The 12294-nt window shown below is 39.5% G+C and overlaps 1 protein-coding gene across 1 annotated transcript in view; it reads left to right on the forward strand.

Moving 5' to 3' along the window:
• Positions 1 to 12294, forward strand: part of SLC16A10 (solute carrier family 16 member 10) — a 125044-nt gene extending 112750 nt beyond the window's left edge. Inside the window, exons 5-6 of the mRNA XM_063097217.1 lie at positions 8847 to 9075; positions 11340 to 12294. Of these exons, the coding sequence (XP_062953287.1) occupies positions 8847 to 9075; positions 11340 to 11572 (462 nt within the window). The 3' untranslated portion in view covers positions 11573 to 12294. The remainder of the gene's footprint in view (positions 1 to 8846; positions 9076 to 11339) is intronic.

Raw genomic sequence — 12294 nt, forward strand, 5'->3', positions numbered from 1 at the left:
TAAAACAGCACAGTGGAGTAATGGGTATGCTAGATGGGTGCCATGGGAACATAGGCACTGAGCATCTGAGTGACTAGTGAGGTTCTGAGCAGTGTTGGAGATGAGTACTAGTTATGTAAATGAGAAAGACAGGGAAGAGTATTCCAAGCAAAGGAAAACCACATGGGCAAAGATGCAGTGGTGTGACATGGTATGTTATGTCTGGGAAACTGAATGTTTGAATGAGATAAGGGGAGAACAGTAGGTGGATTCCCTGGGGGGATAGGAAGGAGGCAGGTTGGGAAGGGCCTTTATGTGCATAAAAGATGATGAAATTTATCCTGAAATTTACTAGGAGCCATTAAAGGATTTTAAGCAAGGGAGTGACATGAATTGTGTTTTATAAAGATCAATCTGGTAACTGTGAAGGGTGGAAGGGAGTGGAGGGGTCAAGAGTTGAGATAGTCACAAAAGGCCACATGAATTATTCCATTTATGTGAAATGTCTGGAATAGGTAGATCCATAGAGACAGAATATAGATTAGTGGTTGTCAGAGGTTAGGGGAAGGAGGGAATGGAGAGGGAATGGGTACAGGGTTTCTTTTTGGGATGATGAAAATATTCTTTTTATGGCAGTTGACCTATATGGGGATCTGAACCCGTGACCTTGGAGTTACAAGGCTGTGCTCTAAGAAAATGTTCTAAAATTAGATAGTAATGATGATTGTACAATGTTGTGAATATACTAAAAACCACTGAATTGTACTGTTTAAATGGGTGAACTTTATGGTATATGAATTATATCTCAATAAAGTTATTACTTAAAAAAAAGAATGGAGGCACAGGGACTAGTTGGAGACTATTGAAGTAATCTAGGCAGGAAGAACCAGGATACTGGGTAAAAAGAGTAACCTAGGGATACAGAGAAGGAGAATTCAATGGAGCCACTTAAGCTGGGTCTGAGATCTGTGGCTTGAGTAACAGAGTAGATGGTTTTACTATTTTATCAAGATCAGTAATTCAGTAAATTCTAGTAGGATAATGAGTTCATTTTTGCCATGGTAAGGTTTTGGTGCTTTTGGGAAAGCCACACTGAATTTGGAGCTCATGGGAGAGTCTGGATAAGAGACCCGTGAAACTTTGGCACTCATGGACTGTCTGGGATGAGTGGAGGATTAGGGTCCTGCAAGGGAGACTGAAAGGTATGGCCAGATTGGTAGCAGAAAAACAGGGAATAGAGTGTTTCTAGGGTCAGGAGTGGTCACCAGTGTCAGTAGCTAGTTAGAGGGAGACTAAAAGGTTTTCACTGGATTTAGCACCAGAGAGGCCATTAGTGACCTTAGAGTAGTTTCAGTGGAGTGCAGGTGCAGAAGACTGATCATGATCAGTTGAATAAATGGAAATATAGACAACTTTGTCCAAAAGCTTGGCTGTGGAAAGAAGGTAAAGGAGAGACAAAAGGGGGACTTAGAATTTGGAGATTAAACCTGTCTATTTATAGATAAGAGGCAGAATTTGAGCAGGGCCTTTAAGAAGAGGTGAAATTTGGGCACAGGAAAATGATTGGAAAAGCATTTATTTCAGACAAAGTAACTTCCATTTATTTACTAGAAGTAGTAACAGGGCTGGCCAGTTAGCTCAGTTGGTTAGAATGTGGTGCTGTAACACCAAGGTCCAGGATTCAATCTCCGTACCAGCCAGCTGCCAAAAATAAATAAATAAATAAATACAAAATAAAATGTGTAGTAGCCACATTAAAAAAAAAAAAAATACAGGAGTAATAGGTACAAAACTATGCTGTCTATCCTAAGTGAATCATTGTGCAGTATATACATGTACTGAAAAAACATACTGTACCCCACAAATATGTACAAATAAATGTTATTTATTTTTTTTAAGGAATAAGGTTTATTGAATACTAGGAATTGACAACATATTTCAAAAGGGTAATCAAATGATTCATCATATTTGTATGGCACATTCTTCCAGATGAGGGGAGAGATACTGCTATTGATTGCTGAGAAAGAGAAAGTAACAGAAAGACAAGACAGACATTTTTCTTAGATTTGATCATTTTTCAGGACTGACATATGCCTTTTCCTCTCTGAGTGGATTTGGCATACATTCTCTGTTGTGTGTCAAATTAATTGCTTTGAGATTTCTTTTCCAGGGAGTAGAGCTTGGTGGTAAGTATTTTGCTACGTTGGTCTACCTCCTCAAGAACTTTCTTAACCACTATGGGTTTGGTGTACTCCATTGATTGCCTGGTTGCGGGTAGGGGCAGGGTGGCCCGTGGGCCCCATCTCAGGACCCCTGGTGGCAGTGTGCTCCATTGCTTGCCTGTTTGTGGGTGGGGGCTATTAAAATATTTTGAAAAGAAAAAGAAGTACATAGAAGTAATTACTACTATTTATTGAGCACTTTCATGTGTCAGACAATGCACTAAGTGCTGTTCATGTATTATCTCATTAATCCTTGCCCCAGCCCTGTTAGATACTATTGTTATTTCCACCTATACCTATAGATGTGAACACTGAGGAACAGAGAGGCTACCTCACTGTTGCTGTCTATGTGTATATAGGTCCAGGCAGACAGTCATAGGAAGGAGTCGGGTCACACAGCTAGAAGGAAGTGTAGACAGCTGGTAGTGTACTGCCTTTTAAGATGCATTTATTGTATTATGATCATTCCCCTCTTTGTCAGTCCTCACTGTGGATATCCTTGTCTAATATTTAGTTGAACATTTATTCTTGGTCTCAAGTGTCAAGGGAGCCCTCTAATGGACGTTTGTTGCACTACAGACTTTCAGCTTCCTTTCATTTCAAAACATTCTTCTAAGTGCCTCCTTGTGCTCAAGCACCAGCCCAGACCCTGGCAGGATGATACAAACTAGACAGGTTCTTGAGTTCCTGGAGTAAGACTGCGGCAGGAAGAATATGGGTGTGTCTGGGAACCCAAGAAGACAGGGAGAGTGGCACAGGAAGAGGTTGGAAAGCTGGGGTGGGGGTGGGGGTGCACAGATTATACAGGGCCTTGAAAGCCGAGATGAAGAGATCTCACTTTTAGTAGCCCTTTGTTGGAGAATGTTGGTCTGATTATATATTTTAAAGTCACCGTGGTCACTCTATGTGTTGAGGATGGCTTCCAGGGAAGAAAGCAAGAGTGAAAGACCGGAGGAAGACCAGTTAGATCAATCCAGTGGTCTAGGTCTTAGATGATGGGGGCCTGGACTAAGATGGATAAAGTCATGGTATATTTTATACATCAATGTTTTACTCCAAAACAATTTTTGAAAGTTCTTCCCCCTACAGATGGGGCAGATAGGTCATTTGCAACATTTTGGGGGCACATTTTAATACTTTAGTATTTCCAGTAATTTACAAAAGAAAATATAGCCAGTTCCTCCATCAGGCTGAAATGATAGCACTCATGTGCCATGGAGAGAGGTGAACAGATTACCTGTGAGGCACTTTGAAAGTACGGTAGCCTCTGTGTGCTTCAAGGAAGCCAGCACCCAGCTATGTGGCCTGAACACAGCTGGCCCTTTAGTTTGAGATGGACTGACAGAACTCTGCTGCCGACTGCTTTCTGCCCTGAGTGCCTAGTCAGAGGCACTCAAAGTCTGGAAACTTTATATTGATAAAACTTATAGGAGCAACATTTGAGTCTAACTGTGGCCAATTATGTGTCTCCAAAAATACCTTCTGCTTATTCAGGTGCAGCTCATTTTTCCTCTTGAACTATACTTAGTTTCCTGAGCAAACCTTAAACTGACATTCCTCCAAGAATGCTCTCATTGTGAGAAATGGGAAAGGTAATAGCCAACAAAATTTTTTGTTCTTAGGTACATAAGTGGGGGGTGGGGTTTCCTTCTTCTACAGCCTGTGATATTATTACAGAAGATATTTCCTTGGATGGTTTTAAGAAAACAAAAGCAATATAGAAATCTAAATTGTCACTTTCTTATTAAATTTGTGTCAAAACCTAGAAGAGAATTAGGGGCCTCTGAATCCCTTATTTAAATCTATCCAGAGCTGCTGTGTTTGAGGGAAATAAAAGATTGTACATAGTACTAAATTTATTCATTTCAAGCTGTGTTCCAGCATTTACAGATCAATATTTGATGTATGAATCAATATTTATTTTGGGAAGTGATGGGGAAATACTGAACCTCCTGTGTGAACAGTTTGCTAAACCCTGGCATATGTTCTTGGTGACTCAGGTATCCCTGTATATAAGGAATTAGGAATGTTTTCACCAGCTTGGCCTACTTACCTCCTAACTGAGCAACATTTTGGGTAGTAACATTTGCTGAGAAAGAGCATTACTACTATAGCTACAAATAAGGTAGAAGAAGTGAGTTATTTTTCTGAGCAATATTTAAAGAATAAATATGTAAATTTCTATAAACTCAATTCTTAAAGAAAACCAAAAAATTTTACTTTTTAATAACAACTAAATAAATCCTTGTCAAATAATTGAAAAAGAGAATATAAATTAACATAGTTTGAATTGAGAAAAGGAGAACTTGCAGTCACACTCACAACTATTAAGAAATAATATGCTCAAGATATATAGTAATAAATTTGAAACTCTTAAATGAATGACTTTTTACAAAACTGACCAAAGAAGAAATATTTGGAGGGGCAAAAATGGATAGAGAAATCAAGAAAATTACCAAAAGTAAAGTGCCCGGGTCTCGTGTTACAAAAATTGTTCTAAGCAATTAAGCAAAATTGACTCTGTGCCAAGTATTGTACTAGGGTTTCAACATTCACTAAGTATAAAATTCCACAGAGCTGTTTTCTTATCTGGAAAGAAATTTGTACTGAACAAAATAGGAAAAGAACATGAAGCACACTAAAATGGAAAATATATTCCTGAACACTAGTCTAGTATAATTACAGTGGCGTGGTTGGGAATATTTGGTCTGCTGTTTTAAAAATTAAATCCACTGAATCTGGCCCCATAGTGTCCTGTACTTTTATTTTATTTTATGAATTTTTTTTTACATTCTATGATGTTGTGGAGCAGATGGGAGGGAGGAGGAGAGGGGAAAGGGGAAGGAAATGGGATGGAAGGAGGAGGACAGGTGGGATTGAGGCCTATGGCACCCCTCACATTCCCTCAGGGGAGACCGGGGGGCTTCCAGCTGTGGCTTGGTCATTGCCGGGCCGGGTACAGGTGTCATGGGAATGTGGCAAAAGCCCTCGTCCCCCACCTCCCCAGCTCAGGAACCCAGGGCCCTTCTTGCTGTGGCTTGGTGGTCATCGCTGGGCTGGGTGCTCCTGTTGGGGGGGCATGACCAAGGCCCAAGGCCTCCCACTATCCCCACCTTGGGAGAGCCTGGGGTGCGGCTGACGCCCTCGGTCCCCACCCTCAGGACTGGTTGCAGGTGTCGGTGGGAATGGCTGAGGCCTCCAGCTCTCCCCCCTTTCTGGCTCTGTAGCCCATGGGACTTCTAGTCCTTCTAGGTGTTATAGGTGTTCTTTGGTGAAATGAGTCCTTTACTAGTTAATATCAATTTTTGTCTCTGGTTGTAGGTACTTTGTTTTTTCTTTCAGTTCTGCGTTGAATTATTTGCTGTTCCTACCACTTAAAGTGCTGTGAACTAACTGTGCTGGAACTAACTTGTTGTCCTTTGCTTACTTCTAAAATGGGGGAACTTCCTATGGGGAACAGCATTTGAATTCTGTGGTTGAGTTAAATTGCTGCTTTGCTGCTGATTCCCTGGGGAAGGCTTTTTGTGCAGCTCAGGGTTTTTTAATTAATTAATTTATTTATTTATTTTTAATTTTATTTTGTCGATATACATTGTGGCTGATTATTGCTCCCCATCACCAAAACCTCCCTCCCTTCTCCCTCCCCCCCTCCCCCCCAACAATGTCCTTTCTGTTTGCTTGTCGTATGAACTTCAAGTAATTGTGGTTGTTATATCTTCTTCCCCCCCCCCGGTTTTGTGTGTGTGTGTGTGTGTGAATTTATATATTAATTTTTAGCTCCCACCAATAAGTGAGAACATGTGGTATTTCTCTTTCTGTGCCTGACTTGTTTCACTTAATATAATTCTCTCAAGGTCCATCCATGTTGTTGCAAATGGCAGTATTTCATTCGTTTTTATAGCTGAGTAGTATTCCATTGTGTAGATGTACCACATTTTCCATATCCACTCATCTGATGGTGGACATTTGGGCTGGTTCCAACTCTTGGCTATTGTAAAGAGTGGTGCAGCTCAGGTTTTAATGGTTGACTTTATAGGTACTTCCAGTTCTAGTGAAATCTGATGCACCTGGGTTGTGTAGAGTCTTTTCATCAAACTGCAGCCCATGCAATTCTATATTCCTGACCAGTCTCCTCTGAGTGGTCCTGCACTGATTAGGGGGCAGATCATTGTTCTTGCTGTGCCCCAGTGTTCCCCTAGTGGGCCCGTCTCCCCCACCACCCATGCTCCAAACACTTCTTATGGGACAGGCTGTGCTCCAGTCCCATGCAATGACCCACCAGCCTCTGAGTGGCTCTTTTTTCCAGTTATTATGGCTCCTCAGTCCTGTGTGGGTCTATGGGAAAACTATTAGTAGTATTTCTGACCTGGGGGCCACCAAGGCCCTCTTTTCCCCTGCCACCTCCAAGCAACTTCATCCGAAGGGCACAGCTGCAGCTTTTGCCAGCTCCTGCTCTGTGTGCTCAGCAGCTGCAGCCTGGAAGTAGCAGGGTTCGAAACAGTCAGAGTGTTTTTTTTCTTTCTCTCATCATGGCTTCTCCCACCTACATGCACTCCGTAGGTCTTTCCTCCTCTTCCCCTGAGCTCTAGCAGCCCCAGCTTAGCTGTCATTGCTTTTTTATAGTTTTAAATTGGTTGATTTGTGGGAATGACCCTGGGGACTGCCTATTCCGCCATCTTGAATGGAAACCTGACCTATACTTTTATTCTAGATTCTCTGGGGTTTGTGATTTTTTTGAGTTTGTGATTCTAGATATGTTTCTAAGATTTAAATGACTTTCCATGTTTATCTCCTTTCATGTTTGTAGGTAGAATAAAAATATATCTATAACTTAAAATAATAGGGTTTGTCTGGTTAGTTTTTCAATAAAAATAACTCCTTAAATCTTTACTACTTGCTAATTTCAAACCATTTGCTATATTTTGACTTATTTTTAGATCTCTTTTTGTCTTAATAGATGTGAAGCATCAGGAAGTCTTTTTACTTGCTCAAGGTCGCAGAGAACTAGAACCTGATTTTGTCCCTCGGAGCCCTTGTTCTTTCCTATCTACCAGGCTGAGAGCCCAATAATTACCCACTGCTAGGAGATTATGCTTGTGCTTTCATGGACGGTGGGTTGGAGAAAAGGAAATTTAATTAGAAAATAAATATTGGGAGAATGGGGAGATATTTGTTACTTAGAAATGCTAGTGTTTAAGTGCTAGGCTTAGTTTTCAAATAGCCAACTCAGATTCCAAAACTAATCATAATTTTACCATAAAACCATAATTTAGTAATGAAGAAAAAAATTTACTCAGCTATATGGTATGATGGTGTCAAAAAGAGAACTAAGTTGGAGTGTGAAACATTTTTCAAGAGCATGTTTCTTATTGTGGAATCAGTGGCTCACTTGTGTTTGTCCAAACCGCCATTCCTGAATCCCGCCTGGAACTCACACTCTGCACCTTCAGGCCTCTTCAGGTTGTGAGTGGCTGCCCTGAGGCCTGCTACCAAACTTGGTATTGCCTGGGTGTGCTAGAGAGTCCTAGGCAAAACAGAACAGAGGCAGATGGTGATCCAGACGGCTGCTTTATCTGGTCTCTCCCTTGCTCTCCAGCCCCACTGTCCCTGGAGGGCCCCCTCCAGGACTGGTTCTATCCATTTCCTGCTGCTGCCAACATAGACCATGAGTTCCAGGCTGGCTCCATCTTTGGGCACTTTACTTACCCTCTCCCAGCATTACTGTCTTCATTTGTAAAAAGGGGATAACATTAGTCCCCAACTCATACAGTTTTTATGAGGATTACCAGTGAGATTGCCTGGCACTTAGTAACACTAAATAAATGATAGTTGCTATTATATGTGTACTTTAAAAAAAACCTGATGCTTTTTAAAACATTTCTTCTGATGACTAGTAAATTTTACAGTTTTACTTAGCTCTGTGCCTAAGGAAATTATTGAATTATGTTTCCTCCTTTTTTGTACTTATCATACTTTGAATATGCAACTACAGCACCATCTAGAACTCTTCTTTTGCACTTATTTATTTAAATGTCCACCTCTCCATAACCCAAGGGTAGGAATCAGGTCTTACTCATTGTTGAAATCTCTAGCACATAAGCACAGTGCCTACCAAATGGCAGGCAAAATCAGGTGTTTGATTCTATTATCTATTAACTACTTAAACACTAAAATGTAAATGTCTAGTGGTTCAAATAAATGTTCTGAACTTTAACTTTGAGGTGCTAAAATATAAAAATAATATTTTCTAATTAAAGTGTTCATAGTTTCAAAGATTAAAAAAATATCAAGTTTGATGAATGAATTGAATTGATTGGGCACTGACCAGGCACAAGATCCCTAAACCTCAAGATGAATTTTTACAGATTCTGACCTCAGAGATTTGCTGGCTGGGAAAGGAAAGTAAGTATATAAAAATAGTTACCTTCTTCTTGTCCCTTAATGGAAATATTGAGAAAGTGCTTAGGGAAGTAAGGAGAGATGATGATCGGAGTTGACTATGTATGTAAAATCAAGGTGAACTAGGCAATGGCAGGGGACAAAGGGGATAACCAGCAATCACTTAGAAGTCCTAAGTATGTTGCTTGGTAATTGTAACATTCTCCTTTCCTGAGAGCAGAGTTGACATTGCCTTGTCTGTCCTAGGTACTCTCCTTTTTCTTCATTGGTCTGATGTCCATGATGGTTCCCCTGTGTAGCATCTTTGGGGCCCTCATTGCTGTCTGTCTCATCATGGGTCTTTTTGATGGATGCTTCATTTCTATCATGGCCCCCATTGCTTTTGAGTTAGTTGGTGCCCAGGATGTCTCTCAAGCAATTGGATTTCTGCTCGGAATCATGTCTATACCCATGACTGTGGGCCCACCCATTGCAGGTAAATATAATGATTCTCCAGTAATTATATTAATTCACAGCTTAGACTTCAGGTCCTAAGTCTTGCTTACATGTAAAACATATTATAACTTACTAATTACTGGTCTTTTGCTTTCATGTGTGCCTTATCGATAACATTTTTAGTAAGACTAGCTGTAAATGGTATGTTGACAGAGTTTGCTGGAGAGTTCCTTTTATCCTTACTGGCATCTAAAACACAATAAAACATGTAATGGTAAGCTCCTGGGCTTTAAGCTTTCAAAATTCCTATATTCCACTTCATATGTACTTTAGAGGAATGGGAACATGATTTAAAAAACAGATGAAGATTCTGAAAGATTTCTAAATATGTTTGCTTTGTGTATGAGATCATACTTCCCTGGGGAATAGTTGATGAAAAATAACATTTAGTGAAAACAACCCAGATTTCCATTAATGGATGAATGGATAAACAAAATATGGTATAACCATACAATGGAATAGTATTCAGCCATAAAAAGGAATGTACTGTTTCAATACCTGCTACTAGATGGATGAACCTCAAGAACATTATGCTAAGTGAAAGAAGCCAAATATGAAAGGTCCCGAATAGCTAAATCTGTAGAGACAGAAGACAGATTGGTGGTTGTCAAAAGCTGGAGGGAAGGAGAATTGGGGACTAACTCTTTAATGGTGATCAAGTTTCCTTTCAGCATGATGAAAATATTTTGGAACTAGATAGAGGGACTGGTTGCACAACATTCTGAACGTACTAAAACGCCACTGAATTGTTCACTTTAAAATGGTTAATTTTCTGTTATGTGAATTCCACTTTTAGAAATCTGAACAATGGTGTATAGATGTCTCGTGTTCAGTATTACATGGGTGCCAGTGTGAATTAGTATTAGAAGATTCAGTATAATTATGATAAAATTTAAATGTGTGTGCTGTCACCTGTGTCTGGCACATGAGGGGCTCAGTGAAAGTTCAGTTCACTTCATGCTCATGTCCAGAACTAAATTCCCAGTCATGAATCAAGCAAGCAGAGTTACTACTGAGCAGGTCACAGTTCTAAAGGTCTCTTTGTAGGAGAACCCTCCACTCCTTCCTGTCTCTCCCCACTCTACTTTTTATACCCTATAAGCTTAGTGTTAGTGTTTTCCAGTCCAGAGCAGATTCTAAGCAGCTCTTTAGTAGGAATGGTGTTTGCTGCCAGAACTGACTGCTAACAGGCCAAGAATAAGAGAGGTTAACAGGAAACTTCCAAAGTCGGCAGAATAACCACACAGCAACTGGCAGTAGAAAGCCTCTATCTTACCAGTAGGTTCTGAGGGCATCATAGTATATAGCAAAACATAATAATTAGTGTTCATAAGGATGAAAGGTTCAGTTATACATGTAATACTCTGATGCAGAAGATGGGAAAGTTGTATATTTTATGTTTATATCCAGATGAGTGTACACATTATTGTGTTGGCACCTAACTGGACAAATGCTCAGCTATTTATTTAACAAAGTCAGGTAGATATTCAGTACAATATGTTCTCTGGACATTTCAGATAACTGAGGTTATACAGTAAAAGTTATAAAAACACTATGATAACTTTTAAAACCCCGAGTCCTGGATTTTGTTAGAGAAATCAGTAATAAGAAGTACTCTAAATAACAGTTTTCAGAAACATAGCACAAGGATCTATTAGAGTGCCACGCATACATTCTTATATTCCCACATACTGACAAACTTCAGTACTTTCTCAAACATATTTACAAACTAACTTTATCCTCTTAGATTTATAATTTTTCATGATTTGGGATTACAATGTAAAATAGTTTAATGTTATTCCATAAAAAACAAATAGGTCCAAGACCAGTTTGAAATGCAGACATTTTGGCATGCATGTTTGAAAGAAGTTTCAGCTAGATGGTTTGTTGCCTTTGGCTGAGTCAAGGACACTTATGCCACGTATCAGAATACCCCAAATGCCCTCTGAAGGGTTTTGAGAAAGCCAAAGCTTGACTGCAAATATTCTTTTTAAGTAATATCTTGGTATGAAAACCCAGAGGCCTTGTGACAAGATTAAAGATATTAGGTCTTTTCCTTCCTCATATCACAAAAGCTTTGTATTTCAGATCCATTTCCTAAAAAACTGTCTGATCTCTGAGATGTTTGAACCAGTCCTGCTGAGGTAAAGTTATTAGGCTGGGACTAGGCCATCAGTGTGACTGATCTCAGACCCCTAAGAGCCATGCTTGTTCTCTCTTAGTGACAACTTTTTCTTTTCTCAGGGTTGCTTCGTGACAAGTTGGGTGCTTATGATGTGGCATTCTATCTCGCTGGAATTCCTCCCCTTATTGGAGGTGCTGTGCTTTGTTTTATCCCATGGATCCACAGTAAGAAGCAAAGAGAGATCAGTAAGACCACTGGAGGAGGAAAGATGGAGAAGATGCTGGAGAACCAGAACTCTCTGCTGTCAAGCTCGTCTGGAATCTGCAAGAAAGAATCTGACTCTATTATTTAATGTCTTATATACCTCCACTAGACTGGACTTGCTTTTGAATTTTAAGCAAGTTTTCCTTTGATATGAATTGCAAATTTCTCATTTTTAAAATCACATCCTAGTTATAGCACAATAATTGGGAAATAGTAACCTTATTACTATAAGAACCATTTTCTGCCACTGAATAGCTGCCTGATATTTCCATGAGTCTGAGGGCAGAGATGCTAGTACATGAAAACATATGACAATTTGAAGCTATCTCAGTTAAAAGCAACTTTGGAAACTGTGAAAGCTATTTAGCTTGTACAAATATTTTAAAATACCTCAAGCTATATTGAAAGGGTTGCAGTTTGGTTAGGACTGGAAATATTTTGTTTGTTTTCTAACATGGTGTCCCTAGTTCTGGAACCTCTATTTTAATTTCTTCTGCTTCTTGGACACTTTTCACAAAATTTAAGCCTGGATTCTAGATAATACCGGATCTGCCTAAACCTCAAATCTATATTAAAGTTGCTTGCCTGCCATCAAATGCTTAAAATGGTTTATGAAATTAATAGTCTTAGATTAAAAGTACTCATAAAGAGAACCAACTCCTACGTCTCTAAAAGTTTCTGGCAAGAATTTGTATTTATATGTATTTATCCAAGGGTGTTCCCCATTAACATTCCCATTACTTTTTTCTATTTATATACATATTATCATAAGAAAACTATTAGTTTTGAGGACTTAAAATTATAACCAAA

Source organism: Cynocephalus volans, chromosome 5 (assembly GCF_027409185.1).
Source record: "Cynocephalus volans isolate mCynVol1 chromosome 5, mCynVol1.pri, whole genome shotgun sequence".
Classification (NCBI taxonomy): Eukaryota; Metazoa; Chordata; class Mammalia; order Dermoptera; family Cynocephalidae; genus Cynocephalus; species Cynocephalus volans.